Here is a 20,538-nt window from a genome sequence, read left to right as displayed (position 1 = left end):
TTTTTAGTACATTATTGAATGTCCTGCTTGCAGCTGGTCTTCATTATTTATATTTAATGGTCTTTGCATTATTTGTCTTCCTCTTCTACAGCTTTCAAATGGGGGTCACTGACCCATGGGCCTTTAGATGCACCATGATACTCAACTGCTGTCAGTGGCATGTTGGAAGTTCTAGTTAACCCATAGCTCGCTGGTCACACATTTTTCATCCTTAGCTTATAGCAATAACCTTCATTTCCTAATGACTATCAATTGTATAAATTCTGCATATATAGTATCATGAGAGTGTTACAGCCATACAATTGCCCTTTTTAGATTTATTTGTTTGCATTCCACTTGCAACACTTAAATAAAATACAGAATTGTCTTTTGATTACATTTAACATACTGAAAACAATTAGATAATTATAAACCCATTAGATAATCTCACTATAATGCTCATCATTCGTTAGGATTCCTTTTTGTCTATTAGGCTGCATTTCTTTGGAGAACCTGGTTCAGGAGTTTCTACAAAAAGAAATAGAAAGATAATGATTTAAAGCAGGCAATAGCTTTAGTTTCAACACAAATTTATGTACAGGTATGGAATCCCTTATCCGGAAACCCGTTATCCAGAAAGTTCCGAATTACGGAAAGTCCGTCTCTCATAGACTCCATTATAACCAAATAATTCAAACTGATTTCCTTTTTCTCTGTAATAATAAAACAGTACCTGTACTTGATCCCAACTAAGATATAATTACCCCTTATTGGGGGCAGAACAGCCCTATTGGGTTTATTTCATGGTTAAATGATTCCCTTTTCTCTGTAATAATAAAACAGTACCTGTACTTGATCCCAACTAAGATATAAATAATCCTTATTGGATGCAAAACAATCCTGTTGGGTTTATTTAATGGTTAAATGATTCCCTTTTCTCTGTAATAATAAAAAAGTACCTGTACTTGATCCCAACTAAGATATACTTACCCCTTATTGGGGGCAGAACATCCCTATTGGGTTTATTTAATGGTTAAATGATTCCCTTTTCTCTGTAATAATAAAACAGTTCCTGTACTTGATCCCAACTAAGATATAATTACCCCTTATTGGGGGCAGAACAGCCCTATTGGGTTTATTTAATGGTTAAATGATTCCATTTTCTCTGTAATAATAAAACAATACCTGTACTTGATCCCAACTAAGATATAATTACCCCTTATTGGGGGCAGAACAGCCCTATTGGGTTTATTTAATGGTTAAATGATTCCCTTTTCTCTGTAATAATAAAACAGTACCTGTACTTGATCCCAACTAAGATATAATTGATCCTTATTGGAGGCAGAACAATCCTATTGGGTTTATTCAATATTTAAATGATTTTTAGTAGACTTAAGTTATGGAGATTACGGAAAGATCCCTTATCTGAAAAACCCCAGGTCCTGAGCATTCTGGATAATAGGTCCCATATCTGTACAATGAAAACAGTTACAAAGGGAATTCTATAGGCAGAATGGGTATACACAGGGTTTGTGCCTTCTGTGCCACTGTGGGAACCAGACGGGTTCATGGGGTCTGTATAGGGACAACAGGGAGATACAAGTGTTGTGCCAATAGGGCTCAGTCCACATAAGCTTTGCGTTACCTTTTTGAAGAGTTCTGCTCTCAGTCTGTTGCTCAGTATTATCATTTTTTTCTCTTCATCTTCCTTTTTCTTTTTAACTTCCGGCAAGCTGTTATAAATCCTGTAACAGAACACTGCTCTTGAGCATCATGTATATAATCAGTACAGAATGGCATAATATTGTGCCAGAGAACTCCAAGAATGTCCCCATTGGCAGCATGTATGGCATAAAGGTCACTTGGCCCTGACTTGTGGGGACCAATGAAGTGTCTATATTTTTTCACTAAGTAGTAATAGTGGTTACAGCTTAGTAAAAAGCCTTTACATTTACAAAACTTTCTTCCCCATGTAGTTAAGTCCCCAGGGATCTGCATTGTGTTCCCCTTTAACAAAATTGTTAATTCCCTGCAGTTTAAAGGGATTCTGTCATGATTTTTATGGAGTACTTTTTATTTCTAAATGACACTGTTTACATAGCAAATAATTCACTCTTACATTTTAGATTTTATTCTTGAACCAACAAATGTATTTTTAGCTGTAATATTGGTGTGTAGGGCCCATCTCAGTGCATTGTGCCTGAGTCTGAGCTTTCAGAAGGAGCCAGCGCTACACATTAGAACTGCTTTCAGCTAACCTATTGTTTCTCCTACTCCCATGTAACTGGAGGAGTCCCAAGCTGGACTTGGATTTCTTACTATTGAGTGCTATTCTGATACCTACTGGGAGCTGCTATCTTACTCCCTTCCCATTGTTCTGCTGATCAGCTGCTGGAAGGGGGAGATATCACTCCAACTTGCAGCTCAGCAGTAAAAAAGCAGTAAAACATGACTGTGGCACCCTGGGAAATGAAGAATATGGCTAGCCCCATGTGAAAGTTCAAAATGAAAAATAAAAAAATCTGTGTGTGCTTTTAAAATATGGATTACAATGCAGGATTCCGCTGGAGAAGCTCTATTAACTGATGTGTTTTGAAAAAAAACATGTTTTTTCGTGACAGTATTCCTTTAAGGATTAGGAAGGGTATTAGAGCTCAGCACTGCTTCTGAGCTCTAACACCCCACAACACAAAATTAAATTAGACTTCTCAGAGCAGTAAACACATTCAGACAAGCTGATACACTAGGGCAGGTTTCTCAAAGGTTAAAAAAATAATTTTCACTGTCACTAGTGGAAACAAATTTAAGTTTCCCTAGTTCCCATAGGGCACCTTGGACAATTCTAACCTTTGATAAATCTACCCCACCAATGAAAGCAGCAAACGATAAATGAAACAATTAGTTTAGCACTGACAGTCAGGAAAAAGTTAATACAAGTGATAACATTCAGACTGCTGGGAATTCCCTTTAGAATTCCCCAGTTCAATTTGGAATAATAGAGAGTAATAGACAGATATAGAGAGTAATACCCTTTATAACATGTGTTACAAAGAACACCACCACCTCTTTAGCAAAAACATGGGGAAAGTATAGTAGAAAGCGATATCCTGTCAGTCAATACAGAATATTGCCATTGCTCAGCAAAAGGACTTATGGGCTCATTGTAGAAAGGGTAATGGACGAGAGCTAGGAAGGATTCAGTAAAACAGAAAAAGGTGCTATATTATCTTGCTATTATCTAGTGAAGTAAGGTAGGGGTTTGTCCTCTCCTTTCTTAGGAAAATTCCCATAAGAATTAATTCCAGCTGTGAACAGGGCCTATTAGAGCGCTAGACATACCCTGGGGAATAAAAGGTTAGGAGTTAGGTGTAGTCTGGTTCCCTAGTCCATAAAAGGTTCAGCCTCTGGATGGCTAGATGAGCTTGAGGCACTCCAAGTGAGAGATGGGTTATTTAGAAGAGCAGGGACTTCGCCAACAAGAGCAACATGAGTCATTACCCTAATCATTACCAGCCACTATATGGACTCAAGTAGATAGGGGTAGACTCAGGGGGACGGCACACCTATGAGTGAGTTCAACTGCTACAATGAACCTATTTGATGCTCTTTGTACACAATGGAGGCAAACGTTCCCTTTGGAGGGTCCTTGCCTATTAAGAGGCCCCTGGCCCTAGGAAACTGAGAAAAGTTCTTCATCTAGAAGCTTAAAATGGTTCCCTAGCTATGAATTTAGTGATATGATAACATTTTTTTTTTTTAAAAAACCGGCCTGCGCCACTGCCCTATGACGCTAAGGCAAGTTTTTGTCGTAGATGGTTAGACAGGACGTCTGCATCATATTTATTACCTTTTTGATCTTTGTTGCATCTCCTTCTCTGAAATAACTCTCTCCGTTGGTTTAAATAAGTTATCTGAAAAAGAAAAGCGGAGAGAAAAAACACATATGGTCTTTAAATAATTCAATACGCCGCGCACCAGATATTGTATGCAGTTCTTAATATAAATTGAAATGTCAGCATCTATCAATTTATGTGGCAGATCTATTGTCCTTGCAAAAGAACACCACAAGATTTTGCTTTCGGAAGATTAACCAGCTATTTCTTTATTAATGTCTCTGTCATGAGGAGTTACGTATCCAGGGATGCTTTTCGTGGTGGCAGAATGTTAGTTTTTGGAAATAGGGCTGTTCAACCTATTTTGCCCTTCACAGAGGTGTAACTAGAAATTAGTGAGAGACCAAAAGCAAAATCTTTCTAGGACCCCCCATTCCACAAACCCTAACAGAAGATAATCTGTTTCATGCACATAGAATTCTACACCAGTTACAGATTGTAACTTCCCATCTGGAGTTGAACCAGTGACCTGCAGGTTGTTATGCAGTCTCTTATACCACCACTCTATATGAGCAGACATCTAAATTCCTGGTTCACTGCTGTGGTATCCTTGCATATTCATGTAGGCATGGTTTGTTTTACTAATTGTTAATCTTGTCACAGGTGCTCAGTGTTAACCATCAACCTGCCTATATAATCTTCTGCTCTGCACTCACTGTCACTGCCCATTATAGGTCAAGCTTGCTGGTCCTTGCTTCCCTGTACCTGTTCCCTATGTGACTTCTGGGTTCTGGCCACGGCATTTTGCCGACCTTGAGTTGCCTCATTATTCTTCTGCTGTTTTCTGGTAGCGGTGTGTCTAGTTCTGTCATTACTGGTTCCTTCCCTGCAGTAATGTTTGGCTCCCTTGCCTGCCCGTGTGGGAGTGCCTGGATTCCTGTGAGGTAAGACCAGGCGGAACCAGGCCAAAGGTGGCTGTTATAGGCAAAAGAGCATTCTTAGACCGGAGTCCAGTCACTCCTTCTGGGGTTTGGGTTAGCAATACGTGTCACAGATGGAGCAAACTTTAGCTCACTCCATTCCATCATGTCATTTCATTTAAACAGATTATTATTACATCTTTTTATACTGAATTTAATCGTTCACCTTGAGGTGCAATGTAATGATACCATGCTTCTTCAGTAGGTCCCCCCACCTGCTGCTTTTATGAATCTGTCCCTTAAACTGCTGTTGAAGCCCCCCCCCCCACCTGATGCTGTCTCAGGTGCTTAATTACAACTGAAAGACTATAAGTGCTATTTGTGCCATGTCCCTGACCCTTCTATACCTGACAGTACTACTATAGGTGCTACCAAACTGTTCTTTGGGGCCTGAAGGTGAGCTTGGTTCAGGTCATTTCCACTTGGACCCTCATATGTTTCATGGATGAAAAAGACCATATTTTACAAAGTCACAAAGAGATATAGAAAAAAAACATATATATAAGTGATCATTGTACAAAAAACTGTCCCCATTAGGCTCTTATAGAGCCTGGTCATGCATGCAGGGATACAGTCAGGCAGCTTGACCAAGGTCAGAAGAATGATCCAAACCCTTGCTCAGATTTCAGGTTTCCCGGGAAGCAGTTGCAACCAGTTGCCTAAAATCACTCTGATGATACTTTTTAATTTCAAGGGAGACCATTGGTGGTCAAGACACAGTATCCATCCTACTCACTTATCCTACCTAGTGTAATGTGGCCACTTATGTGACATATAATCTGATTCTTTAGACAAACAAATGGCTCTCTGATTTATCAGTCTTGTAGTGGTGGATTTCAATCGGACTCACTGACTTTGCCTTTAAGTGTCATCCCCAGTGGCACTAATTGAGTAAAAATGTAACTTTGGCCATAGGCCCAGAATGAATATTTTTAGAAGAACACTGTCTATCTGTGATGTCCTGAAGTATCCCAGGAAATACTGTACATGGCCCCTCTCCAGAGGGAAGGATCAGTAGAAGTGTCACAGCTAATGACAAAAAGGTTAATACTACCCTGACTGAGATATTTCCCTTCAAACAATATCACAGCATTTTCAGATATCAAGAAATAAAACGTTTTTGGGTGGTTATTATTATGTGCTAAAGACTCGTTTGGTATCCAAATCCGGCTCTTGTAGTGGATTTTCCATCATTTTGTTAATCCATGTAAGTGAAAATGTAATGCAAGTAAAGCAAGATAAAGTTAGGACGTTCTGTCTTAAAGAACATGGCTGACATCATTATATCCTGCTCATTGCCCCCTTAATTGTTAATGCACACTGTTCCATGGTTTTATCTAGCAAAAACAAGACATCCCATCCATCATGACTGCAATTAAGTAGAACAGAGCCTTTATCCCTTACTGAGCAATTTTCTCTTAAATAAAGTGTAATCCAGAGGGAAGGACCATACAATGTATTACATGTTCTGTTCCTTTCTGCCTGGTCATTAAGCTTCCCCGCTCACTGGTGTTTCGACCATTATGTACAATCCAAATGTTTGTGTCTAATTGTGGAAAACACTTTCTGGTCTTTTTTATTTTACCATATAAAGTAAAAACATTTAATCATTTACCATTCTCTAGGTTTAAACAGAGCCTTAAAATATGCAAGTTTTTTTTCTTTTCAAATATACACATTTTCAACATGAGCCAGATAAATTGGTCTATTATACAAAATCAAATTCCAGTATATTTGGGCTTATTTGGACTTCTAGCATTCCTAGATGTTGGACTTCAAGGACCAAACTCCTCAAAAAAAGAGTTAACTTCAAAACTGGCAAGAGATCCTTGCATGGCATTTAAAGGACAAGTCAACCCAAAATATAATTTTTTGCCTAGAAAACATAATTCTAAAAAAACATTTGCAATGGTTTTTGACTTATTTGTATATATAATTGCTATTAGAAGCATTGTTTGTCTGTCCTTTTCTATTCCCTGCCCTGGTGGCTCAGACTGTTGAAACAATAAAACACAAGGCAGCAGCCTGACAGACCTGTGTTGCTGGAGGAGACTGACCTTTGCAACATTGTTTAAAAAGCAACACCCAGGAGTTCAGCAAATGCTGCTTTCAAAAGCAATTACATTTACAAACAACTTTTAAAACACCAAAAATTTCCAATAAATGTACATTGCTTGGAATTATGTTTTCTTTTATTAGGCAAAAAGTTATTTTTGGGGTTGACATGTCCTTTAATCTTAAAAAATGCAAACTTGTGCATAGATAATTCCACTTCAGTTATTCCAGATAAACCTTTATGGCCAATAGCAGTACAGTACAGACTGTCATCTGTTAAGGTCCACAAACATGGACCAATAGAAGCTGCCGATATCAGTCCCTTGGACCGTTTCGGCAGCTTATCAACCTGTTTAGGGGCAGAAACGAGGGGCCTACCCGACCAATATCTGGCCTAAAATTGGGCAGATATCTATCGGCAGGTTAGAAAATTCAGTTGGATCGGGGACCACATCAGCTCGTTGATGCGGTCCCCGACTAGACTGCCCCATCGATCTCGCCAAGCGAGCGGATCTCAACGTGTATGGGGACCTTTACACCAGGCCATTTCCCTATCTTTATAGACCTGGAAATTCCATTGTCAACCAAGCAATCTGTTGCTTATCTTTCTTTCTCAAGCAGTCACTTGGCATTAGCCTGTCGGGACGTCAGCAGTGAAATCCAAAGACCAGGCTTCTACCTGCTCTCATTAAGGTGACCCACACGTATGCCATTGTTCCTAACTAGAGCAAGTAGATGCTGTATTGTCACCCCATAAGGCATGATTGTAGATTTTACACCTAAATCAAATTAAAAGGTGAAAAGAGTACAGGCAGCTAATAGGAGGCACCTTATACATGTAAAACTGTAGATGCCAGCTTATCACTATCAATATTTGGATAGAGAAATGGGTGGCATATACTGTATTAGTAACAGCTGACGGACCAATGTGTTGCATTCCATACCTTTAGCCAGATTATCCAACGTTTGACTATTCAGTTGTTTTTGAAGGACAAAGGATATTGTGCCCAATATCATTTGCAGGTAAAAACCAGCTGGATGGGCATATAATGAACAAGTCAGGTTTACATTCATCTCTATATAACTATAAGTAGAAATACGGATTTAGCAGGATTTATTTGGATTTGTGTGTTTTGGAACTTTGAAATCAGTCTGTAAATAGAGAGATCAGTGGAGAATATAGAGCAGGGATCCCCAACCTTTCTTACTCGTGAGCCACAGTCAAATGTAAAAAGACTTGGAGAGCAACACAAGCACCATAAAAGTTTATGGAGGTGCCAAATAAGGGCTGTGATTGGCTATAAGGGGCCTCTATGCACACTATCAGCTTACAGGGGGCTTTATTTGGCAGTAAATCTTGTTTTTGTTCAACCAAAACTTTCCCCCAAGTCAGGAATTCAAAAATAACTCCCTGGTTTGGGGGCACTGAGAGCAACATCCAAGCGGTTGGGGAGCAACATGTTGCCCCTGAGCCACTGGTTGGGGATCACTGATATAGAGCATAACAGCCTTTATGGTGTATTGGGCTCAATGTAGGGCACCATGACACTATTTTTCCCTTCTAGTGAATGTGTTTCGCTGCAAGACATTGCACCATGGGACATTTATTGCACAATCAAAAGGGAAATAAATCCTAATAGTGTTGCCCAACCCATATGTTAAATGACTGTTCTAACACATTATCATAGACTAAATCCCCTGCTGTATCTATAGAGCTCCCAACCAAATGAAGAGGCTGCTTCTGCAGTGAAAGAGACGCAGTTGCATTTAGCCGCTGTTATGGCAAATCTCTAGCTGCAGACAAAAATGTTTCGCTTGTCTCTGCACATAACAATAATGAATTATATTACGGGTGCCTAATTCTGTTCAGCATGCTTGTTATAAGGATTTTGAAAACTTATTACATTTTCATCCATTCAGCCATTATATTTTAATATCTCATCCAGATCTATCTGAAAAGCCTTTTTTAGATGAATTAACAAGGACAAAGGCTTTCAAGCAACACATTTGCCTGTGGGCATTGGTAAACGGATGATTGCTTCTTTCCTCATTATTTATAATTTCAATGAGGGCTCTTCTCCTACCTGAACTTAAACAAATGACCAGGTGGTGGGACGGCGCTGAGTGGCAGGCAGGCGGCTGTGCTCACTCAGGCAGGCATGCCCATAGCAGCAGGCACCAGGAATCATTGCATAATTGTTTGTTATTAGATTTTCTGAGGTATCAGATCCAACTCCAGTAAAAACCACAATATAATGTTTCAGTTCTAGTATTTTTATGCCCCCTTTTCTGCTGAAGAACCAAATGTTGGCAAGCTGGAAAGTATGTTACCTCTTATTTACTGCTGCAGCTGCATTAATGGAGCGGTCCTATTGTTGCCTGTGGAGGCATTTGCAAAGCACGACAGGTGAACAAGTAGAACCGCGTGTCACATACAACCACATACTTTCCCCGAACATGTTATCCTGTGTGCACCATCACTGACCAGTGCATGAAGTGGCTCCATTTGTGCACACTCAGGTATGACTGAAAAACAGCTTTGTGCTTCATTTAGTTTTGCTTTAGTATATAAACCACAGAAAAATTAATAAAATGGCAAAATGCATTGGAGTCAATAAGAAGAATAAAGTACATTGTGGTTAAAGGAGAAGGAAAGGCATTTTGGCATTTTATTGCCAATAGATTAGTCCCAATAGTGCAAACTAGAATTCTATGTTTATTCTGTAGAAAGTTTTACCATACCTGAGTAAACAGCCCTAGAAGCTCTCTCTGTTTGGATAGCAGCTGCCATTTTAGCTTGGTCTAACTTCACTTCCAGGAACACATTGCTCCTGGAACAGCTCTAAATTCAGATTACACAGCACAGTTGGCGGGGAGTGCAGAGAGGGGAGGGGGAGGGGGAGGAGGAGAAGAGAAGAGCAAACTGAGCAGACTCGTGCCGTGTCCTGAAGGATTTGCCTGAGAGCAGGAAGTCTGATACCGAAGATCATATATACAGAATAAAAGAAAAGAATTGTGGTGTTTCTTTTCACAGAGGACTCTGAGCAGCAGTAGTGTAAGTGTTTATAGCTGTATTGTCATAACTATGGCATCGTCATAACTTTTATGTGTCGATCGTGATTCAGGGAACTAGGGATAGTCAGAAGTGCCTAGGGAGAAATGGTGACTAGAAACATACCTCATGTTTACCTACCCCCTAGTCCAAACCCTTCAGTCCTGCTCATCCCACTCTCCAATCTGTGGCACCTGTTTCCCGCCGCCCAATCATCACTTCAAGTTCTCAGCCCCACGTCAATGTGCTTGCATGAGTAAGTGCACAAAAGGGGGTTGAGGGTGTGGTGGGAAGGTGGGAAGCTGGGTTGCCTAGGGAGCCCGGCCCGCCACTGGATGTTGGATGTGTCGATTGTGACAAAGGGATGCTCGATGTGCCAATCTTGACATAGGGACATTAGATCCTGGCTCATAAATGACGTCTGCATATTTTATACTTATATACTTTTATATTTTCTTGGCGAAGCAGCAGACCACATGGCAAAATTCCAGTATGGATTCATGAAAAAAAAACACAGAGCCAGTGAAACCTTGAATTTCACTGCAAAACTGTAGCGAAAAAAAATCTCTCATCCCTACTAGTTAAGTAATATGTTTTTAATGTAATCATTACACAGATGTATGAAGTGTAGTTTGACGCTTAGTGCCATTCATGCAAGGGAAACGTGGAGCTACCGTCACCCCGAACATGACTAATTCCAGGGTTCCCACTGCTAAGCAGACATGCACCTGAAGAATAATACGCAGACATCTGACATTTTAATGTCAAGCCCCAGGTATAACCCAATCCTTAAAATTTGCAAAATCCCACAACCGTTTTTGCACACATTAATACACAATTACACCGAGTGCAAATCTTCGCAGAGCCGCAAGTGCTCTATGTAGGAAAAAATGCGGCATTATGAATACCTATGCTCCAGTTAATGCAACCTTCTATTTTTCCTGTAACCCTTGTTTGTTAAACTATTTAAAGAGCACAAAGTAACTTGCTGGCACTATATATAAAACATGATGATGGTGAAATAAAAAAAAAAATGCCAGAATAGGAAAAGGAGTAAAGATATTCTCAAACAACATATGGTTGTTTAAAAATATACTTAGCAGGCAGCATAAGGTATTCCAGTATTCCATATGCAGATATGAAATTTGCTAAATCATTATAGCTATGTAAAATACACAAAATTAAACAATATGCAAACATTGACCCGTAGTGTTCAATTATTTGGCTAGAAAATTACAATAAACTGGATAGAAGGACTAAAGAAGCAAATTGAAAAATTAGCCAGTAAATAGTATATAAAAATAAACCTCTGAATTGCAATCCATTAAAAAGATGTTTTGCGGTAAATAAACAGAGGTTAAGTGGATCCTGATAAAACTGAGCCTAAGGGACTTTAGATTGTAAGCTCAACTGGGGCAGGGACTGATGGGAATGATGTATCTCTGGCACTGAGGAATATGTCTGTGCTATATAAAAAAAGGATAATAATAATAATAATGCAGAATGTTTATAGGAAATGTAGGGTATAGGTAAATGTAAAGCAAATATCCTTCCAGTTACAAAGAGACAGTGTGGCTTGGTGGTTACATCTATAGTCTCTATAGGGAAATGGATCAATTCCTGGGGCAATGGAAAACTCTAAGAATAAATAAATTAATCTGGTGCCAGTTGTTCTCAAGCAGTTAACTGGAACCTTATTTAATACTGAATAAGGATAGTGATGCCAAGGTACCCTGTCAAACACAGAGGCTAATAAGGACTGCGATTGGCTATTTGGTTTTCCCTATGTGGACTGGCAACCTACAGGAGGTTCTGTTTGGCAGTACACTGGGTTTTTATACAACCAAAACTTGCCACCAAGTCAGGAATTCAAAAATAAGCACCTGCTTTGAGGCCACTGGGAGCAACATCCAAGGGGTTGGAGAGGCATGTTACTCAGGTGCCACTGTTTGGGGAAAACTGACCTAGGGAGAAGGACCTCCCATAATATGAAAGCCTTTAGGAGAAACACCTCCCTCCCTTAGGGCAAGATTAATTCTTTTACATCCCTACAAAAGTTTTAAGGGTTGGGTTGCCACCTTTCCTGCCAAGGAACTCCAGGCAGGGAAGCGGGGCGTGATGTCACGAGGGTGGGATGTGAAATCACAGGGGCGGGCTGCGCTGTCGAGAGGGCAGGGCTATGATGAGGCAATCTGCAATCAAGGTAGTTTTGACCTGGACAGCCCTACCAAAAACCGGACAGGTGGTAACCCTATTTAAGGGACAGCAGCTCGGTGTGACTTAAAAGCTCTGGATATGGCTCTGCCTTTATTTAGTTGTCATATATAAGTTCTTGATGACTGGGTCAATAAAGTTAGAAGAATAAAATATAATCAATGAATATCCAAGAAAAAAGGGACATGGGCAGCAATATCCTATTCATAAAGGGAATCAACAAACTAGGGAGCGTAGTTACGGAACAACAAACACATGCAGCAATGTGAGTGGGACAGAATATAAAGATGTGGGAAAAGTTTAACTGAAAAATGATGGAGAGAATGTACAAATGAAAATTTAGAAAATACTGAGTTTATTGTGTGTCGGACTGTCCCACAAGGATACCAGAAAAACTCCCGATGGGCCCAGGTGTCAGTGGGCCCTCTTGCTTCTAACTATTTGGCCAATTGCATGGTCATTCCCTATTTCTGTGTGGGAAAAAGAGATGGAAGGATAGAAAAGAGACCTGGATAATAAAGGGGTTTCAGGAGGAGAGAAGGCATAATAGTTGCCCCTGGCATCTCAGTCCGATACTGAGCTTATTATTTATGACCAATTGGATATATTATTAGGGAAAAGGAGCAGCTCACTGTACCTAACAAGCAATGTGTAAAACCACAAGTAATGTGGAACTAAGTATCAGACAATCAGAGGGACGTTGTCATATGTTCATCCTACACAGTCCATTCCCCCACTGTGCACAAAATGCATCATCATCTTTAGAAGAGGTGAAAATGTCCCTGCAGATTATCAGCAACGTTGGTGGTGACGGGGTGGTGCTTTCCATAAATGTTCTGCTAAAGGTACAGAAAGGGTCGTCTTCTCATACCTTGCACCCCAGGTTCACCCTATGCCAAGTGGACCATCATCTTCCCAGCATAGTCACAGAAAATCAAAATGCCCAATGGAGCAGCAAATAATGGTCATTAATTGTGATCAGTGATGCTGTTTATCTTCTTGAAACTGTTGGTTAAGCCTACTTGCAAATGCTGATCTGCTGTAGAATATTGTTGCTGTGGAAATACCATAACAAAAAGGCAAAACTGAACAATTGTAGGTGGATAACTAGAAAGGGAAGTTTGAGAACAGACTTCATGTTGGGTTGAAAATCGTGAAGTCACTAAATGAAATCTGATCTGTTGTTGGCTTTTTCTAACCTTGGACCCCAGTTATATAGTAAAAAACACTGTGCAAAGTTTGGAGACCCTAGTTTAATAGTGTCTGAATGGCAGCAATTTAAATTTCCCCACTGAAAGTCAACGAGTGACAGTGATTGGCGGTTGGTGGCTCCACCCACTTTTTCCAACCTGGAACTGAAGTTACCCAGTAACTCTGTCAGTACTAACTCTTCTGAATGGTCTGTGGTTCATCCTTAGCTCTACAGACAGGAGGCATTGGTATAGGGCATAGGGTATAACACCTCCAGTCTAATAACCATGCCTCCAGTCTGACAAGGCAGAGCACCACCCACAGACATTGCACAATAGGTGGTGACCTATTTTGACCATAATGCTGCTGGAGAACAGAAAGATGTTGCAGGCAAAGTGTTGCCTCTATGGAAACCCATAGCCACTGCTAAAATAAGACTTTAACTGCACTAAATTGATACCTTTAACTTTTTAGAATCTTATCATCGGGAAAGGAATGGAGACTACACACAGGGCAGCAGCTTATATACAACCCACACTTTCTAATCACCCTTCCACATGGCAGCCTGACCCACAATGCCCTACATGCACATCTGGAAGGAGGCTCACCCAATGGAGGACAGCCTGCACCCGTAGCCCACCTTCTTGCCTCTCTGTGCACCTCAAGGCCTATTCCTCAGCACCCAACCTGCAGGATTTCATCTTAGTGTCATCAATCACCAATTTGTTGTGACCATCAGTCCCCATCTCTTATCTTCCCCAACTCTCAGTCAGACTCAGTTCAAACCAATGTTCCCATCCCATTTGTACATCAGAGCAGCTCTGCTTACATGGGATTTCCAATAAGCCCTACTAAACCCAACCAGTATCTGCACATGTGAGAAGTCAAGAATACTCAGAAGAAGATCAAAGATTCAGACCTATTTCAAAGAAAAATGAAAGAGCATGGCTTTTAATTCATTCTCTATGGCACAATAAAATAAGGATATTTATGAAATCAAGTAGACTTGGGTGCCATTTGGGTGTTGGTTTGGTGATACCCCCCCAGTTTTATGAACCTCACACCTGCCAATTGCCTCTGTCTTTTATGTGTTTCTCATGCCCCTCCTTCCCAAAAGTCCCTCTCCTTCCTGTCTGCCCCTATTGTAGTTAATACATATTTTTTACCCAGTGGAATATTATGTTATCAATAAAATTCCTTTAATTCTATTTATCTATTTCTCCCAGCCTCCTGATGGTCGGCTGCCCAAGGAGATGCTTCTCGGAGAGGGCGGCACTGGAGCTGTGTTCAAGGTAAGGGACCAACCAAATTCCTAGAGAGCAGGGGGAGTTGAAAAGTGCGATCACTATCCCTGCTATGCACATTCCTTAATAACTCAATATTTCTGTCAGTTTGTTCCCAATATGAGTCTTGATATTTCCAGCTAATACTGAATGTCAGTTAAACCTTTTTGTATGTGTTACAGGGCCATCACCATTGCAGAGGTAAGGTAGCCGTCAAGATGGCCAACATCAGTTGGGTAAGGTTTCTTTATAGTTCCTTTCTCCATATCATTCCTGTTGTGTGGCTGCCTATGTGAGCTAAGGGGTTTCTATTTTTCCTCTCCAGGATGAGGAGTCTGTCTGTCGAGAGGTAAATTTTGTACAGAAGTTCAGCAGGCACAGGAACATGGCCTCTTAATATGGAGCTTATTACCAGGCTCCTCCGAATGAGGAAACATCGGAGTATCTGGAAGTAAGAAATTGTTTATTGAATCACATTCATCCCTTATGTGCCAAAGAGATCTCCATCTCTCTCTGGAGGCCATAAAATACATACACAGCCTGAAATATTTCTTCCTATTGCAGCTTGTCCTTGAGTACTGCAGCGGCCAGAGTGAAAGCTATAGTGGGTGTTGGTGACAGCTGCGGCAGCTGGTGCGCTTATGTGTTTGGTGGGGCCACTGGGGTGAAATTTTCTGGCTATACCTGCTCTATGTTCACGGGGTGATCAGTCACTGTGGTTTTTTAAAAGTCGTGCTTACTAATTGCCCTATGTGTCTTCCCTCTTATAGCAATACATGAAGTAGAGGCAAGTGGCAAAACTTCAAATGGAATTGTTCCTACCCAATTTGTCCACACAATCAATTATTCAGTACAGTCTCAAATATTGACTCAATTGCCATTAAAATAATAGAAGCTTTAGGTTGGCAATTTACTTCAATTATTCAGTTTCCTTGGTTTGAAGAAAGAGGCCAGTTTTGTCTATATATTGTTGACTGACTAGGATGGATTGATATGAATCTATCCAAAATATGGGGGCTAAGGGGGACTTATGTGGTGAGCTTAATGTGGCTGATCCAAGTGTTTGCCCATTGGGCTAGATTGTATGGGAGCCAGTTAGCCATTGACCATATACAGAGACTAAAGTGGAAAAGCCAATCATATATTGACAGGAATCATCCTGGATTCAGTTGGACAAAATAAAAATATAGTAGGTGCCACCCCACCTTTTCTCACCCCAGTCCAAGCTCGGGATACTATAGAAAGTACATCTACTGTAGCACAAAAGTAAAACTTGAATTAAAGCCCTATCACAGACAATTATCAAAAGGTAGATGGGCTGCAACTATACTGGGGCTCATCACTGGGCAAGACCTGAAAACAAATCTTTGACTTGTACAGGGCCAGGGTATTTTCCCCAACATCTTCCCCAGCCAAACCAAAATAAACCTGACATCTTGATTTGCCACAAACCATGCCCCCTTTAGAACTATTCCTACTAAACTGACAACATAGTGATGCAAGAAAGGCCCCCATGTTGGAACTAGGCTTGCTATGTTTTGGCCAAATCCTTACAAAAGGAAAAGTTCTTAGCTCACTCCCTTGCTGGTATTTACAAAGGTCTCCCATGCTAGTTCAGTGCCCGTTGCTGCCAATAAACAAGGAGGCTGAAGAAATTAGAATGCCCCACTACATGTCCAATCTCATTCCAATCCAAGCTATGTTTAAAGGGGACAGCATTGTCAGGAGAACTGGAGGTGCATATACCTTGTAACGGTAATTACTAGAGATGTAGCGAACTGTTCGCCGGCGAACTAATTCGCGCGAACATCGGGTGTTCGCGTTCGCGCAAATTCGCGGACTTTTGCCGATGTTCCCCACTTTGGGTTCGCCGCATTTTTTTTTGGCGCTGCGTTTTTTCGCCTTGGTTTTTCCGCCGCGTTTTTTCGCTTCGTTTTATCGCCTATGCATATACATAGGAATAGCTTGCGTTTTTTTTTTGGCGTTATTTTTTGGTGTTTTTTTTGGCGTTTTTTTTTGGCTTTTTTTTACAAAGTATTTTTCAGAGAAGTTTTTGCCCTTGATCCCCCTCCTGCATGCCACTGTCCAGGTCGTGGCACCCTTTAAACAACTTTAAAATCAGTTTTCTGGCCAGAAATGGCTTTTCTAGGTTTTAAAGTTCGCCTTCCCATTGAAGTCTATGGGGTTCGCAAAGTTCGCGAATATTCGCGAGTTTTGGCGAAAGTCCGCGAACGAGTTCGCGAACATTTTCGGCGATGTTCGCTACATCACTAGTAATTACCCTTTTTTTTTTTAATTCTTTAATTATAGACCAGGCCTAATGGTCCAAGCCAATGACAATATCCATCTGTTGTTTCTTATTTCTACTATAGGTCTATATGATATCTATTACATTTAGCACAGGTTACTCCTATTTGAGTGGACCCACAATGTTCTCTGGCAAGTATGAACTGGAAGTGGGCCCAGGCAGCCCAGACCCACTGCCTGCCTGGAATCTGCATATAGAAAGGAATAGCTTGTTGGTGGTTTTCAGCACCAGGAATTGGTAGCAAGAAGAACTACATGTTTTAGGGTAGCAGAGGGTTCAAAATGGTTATTGTGGGTCTGCATAGCTGGGGTGGTGGGCCCTTAAAGTGATGGCCCACCATGGGGAGTAACAGAACCTATCAGCCACAAATACCCCAGACTGACGCAGTTCTCTGGTGGACCCTAGGAGGAGTTGCACTGTTCATTTCCCTATCAGATCTACTCATATGGAACAGCTATCAAACCACCTTGCCAAATAGGACAACACAGTGCCATTGGCTCAGGTTATTTTGTTTTTACAAGGTTGGACTGGCCTGCCAGAGTGCCAAAGGATCTCCCAGTGGGACTGTGGCCTAGTAGTCCAAGCCTATAGTAGTCCAAGGCCAATAACCATGATTTGCTTCTTATTTCTACTATAGGTCTATGTGACATGTATTATCCCAGGTGGGGGTGACTGAGGGTCTGTGATGGTGGATCTACATGGCTGGGGTGGTGGGACCTTGAGGTCTATATGACATCTATTACATTTAGCACAGTCTACTTTGAGGTGACGACCCACCCACTGGGGGCTGACGGAACCAGTCACCCCAAATGAACAATGAAAATAAGGAGATTGTATTAGTTCATTCTGAATTCAAAACCAATTGGTTGGCAGCTTAAGTAAGCAGGACAGGATTGACACAGCGTCTTTTGGATGGCAGTTACAGTTGCATTAGATACCTCTGCTGTTAGACTTCCAGGCAGAATTCCCATCTTAACATTCTTTTAAATCATCTAATGTACAACCCCCCCACCATGGATCTATAATGTTCAGAAATTACCCTTGCCAAGAAAGAATTCCATTACTTACCCAAACACTGCTATATAGAAGTTTTCCAGTAAGCCCTTAAGGGAAATTTACAGTTTTAGACTGCCAATATTAGGCTTCTACTCAGCACTGAAACTGTGAGTGACCATAACTAACCATGCAGCACCCCCTGCAGAGTCATTTAATCCTAGGATGGGGGATACTCTGTCTCTAGGGTTGCCACCTTTCTAGATTTCTTGGTTGGAGGCTCCACCCCCTTTTTCTAACCTGGAACTGCAGTTACCCAGTGACTAATTGCAAAGTTTAGGGACCCTAGGATTAATAGTTAGAGAACGGCAGCAGTTTAAATTTAAACCAACAAAAGTCAATAGGCGAATTGTGATTGGTGGTTGGTGGGTGTGCCCACTTTTTCTAACCTTGAGTCGAAGTCACCCAGTGACAAACAGTGGGCACCCTGGCATAAATAGTGTGAGAATGGCAGCATTTTAAATTTAAACCAATAAAATTCAATGGATGAAATCTGATTGGCTGTTAGTGGCCCAACCTACTTTTCCTATTTTTGAACTGCAGTCTCCCAGTGATCAACTTTGCAATGTTTGGGGACTCGGGCATAAAAATTGTGAGGCTGACAGCATTTTACACTTTACCATTGAAAGTAAATGTGATTGGCTGTTGGTGGCTCTGCCCACTTTTTCTAACTTTTAAATGGGCAAATACCCAGTGACTAACTTGGGAAAGTTTAACAAACCTGTAATTAATACTTAAATAATGGCATCAGTTTAAATATAAACCAATGAAATTTAATGGGTGGAAATAGATTGACTGTTGGTGGCTCCGCCCACTTGTTCTAACCCTGAATATGTAGTCACCCAGTGACCAACTGTGAAAAGTTTGGGGACCCTGGTGTTAATTCTGTGAGAATGGCAGCAGGTTGGATTGGCTGTTGACAGCTCCGCCCACTTTTGAGCATCCAACAATCATCATATTTTCATTCAGGCTGACCCCATGACGGTGTGATTCAAGTTTGGGGAGCGTAGCCTCAAAGCTGTAAGATTGGCAGCAGTTTCAATTTCCCCATAAAACTCAATGGGTGAAATTTGATTGGCTGTTGTTGGCCCCTCACACTTTGGGGTCATCCAACAAATGTCGCTGTTTCATTAAGGGTGACCCCATTATTATATTATTCAAGTTTGGGGGGTGTAGCTTCAAAGCTGTAAGTGTGGCAGCAGTTTGAAAATCTTCCTTGTCAAAGTCAATGGGAAAATTGGGGGGTTCGGAGCGGCGCCACAAAAAGACATGGGGCGGGATCGCTTAGAAAAGCACAAGCAACCTGCTCTGCTATAGGGCGAAGATGTGTGGGGAGTTTGGGTGTTGTACCCCAAAAACTGTAGGAGGAGTAGCGTTTAGAAAATTGGGGCGCTAAGAATAAGAAGCGGAAGAAGAAGAAGAAGAAAAAGCGGAAGAACAGTCTGTTGGGGGTTTTTTCAACCCAACACAATATACAAAGCTTAGTTGTTTATACGTGGGTATATATTTCTAGTTGCAGTTTACAGGTTCCTTCATAAAACCAGATATATTGACTCTTCCCGTAACTGACCTATCAGTGATTCAATTGCTACCCTGGCCTTTGTTGTGGTTCAGTCCCCCCACTTTTCTAAAACTACATTAAACCACTGAATTAATGGCACTTGGGATCCAGCCATTCCTTAGCAATACAATAAGTGCATATTTATTGAACATAAATATAAATTAGTTTTCAGTACGTCCATCAACAGCCCCCTTATTTACATTCATGGCAAGGACTCAAATCAACAGCGGATACAGGCACTAGGGGGCATTTACTAACATTTATATTTTATTCACAATTTGTGTTTATTATTTTGGTGATTAAGTGTAAAAATCACTAAAACCACTAATACAAAACTTTGCAGTCCAAAAGCTGTCGAGGACATGTAGAAGTCAATGGAAAGATCTCCTTTTGCTTTGTTGAATTAGAGGTTTACAGATTTTTGTCACAAGAAACAAGAAAAACATTGCAGGGAAAAAAGCAATGAAAAAACTCCCATTTCAAATGGAAAACTTGCCAAAAAACACCCATTGACTTCAATGCAACAAAAAAACACCTATTGACTTCAATGCAACAAAAAAACACCCATTGACTTCAATGCAACAAAAAAACACCCATTGACTTCAATGCAACAAAAAAACACCCATTGACTTCAATGCAACAAAAAAACACCCATTGACTTCAATGCAACAAAAAAACACCCATTGACTTCAATGCAACAAAAAAAAACACCTATTGACTTCAATGCAACAAAAAAACACCTATTGACTTCAATGCAACAAAAAAAACACCTATTGACTTCAATGCAACAACAAAAAACACCTATTGACTTCAATGCAACAAAAAAAAACCTATTGACTTCAATGCAACAAAAAAAAAAACACCTATTGACTTCAATGTGTTTCACAGATTTTTATAAATTTTTTGCCCATAGTGAAACAGGACATATTCGCTCTTTATGTGCTTCCAGAACCTAAAATTCCTACACTCTCCATTCATTCCTATGGGATTTTTAGAGGCATATTTATCAATAGGTAAAAGTTAGGGGGG

General features: G+C 40.7%; 1 protein-coding gene across 1 annotated transcript in view; it reads right to left on the bottom strand.

Moving 5' to 3' along the window:
• Nucleotides 1-421: 421 nt before the first annotated feature.
• Nucleotides 422-20,538, bottom strand: part of c10orf90 (chromosome 10 open reading frame 90) — a 70,135-nt gene continuing 50,018 nt past the window's right edge. Inside the window, exons 7-9 of the mRNA XM_031906602.1 lie at nucleotides 3,827-3,890; nucleotides 1,625-1,724; nucleotides 422-507 (exon numbers count right to left, since the gene is read on the bottom strand). Coding sequence (XP_031762462.1) covers nucleotides 469-507; nucleotides 1,625-1,724; nucleotides 3,827-3,890 — 203 coding nt within the window. The 3' untranslated portion in view covers nucleotides 422-468. The remainder of the gene's footprint in view (nucleotides 508-1,624; nucleotides 1,725-3,826; nucleotides 3,891-20,538) is intronic.

Source organism: Xenopus tropicalis, chromosome 7 (assembly GCF_000004195.4).
Source record: "Xenopus tropicalis strain Nigerian chromosome 7, UCB_Xtro_10.0, whole genome shotgun sequence".
Lineage (NCBI taxonomy): Eukaryota > Metazoa > Chordata > Amphibia > Anura > Pipidae > Xenopus > Xenopus tropicalis.
The sequence above is the reverse complement of the archived record's forward strand: the minus strand, read 5'-3'. Positions and strand labels throughout refer to the sequence as shown.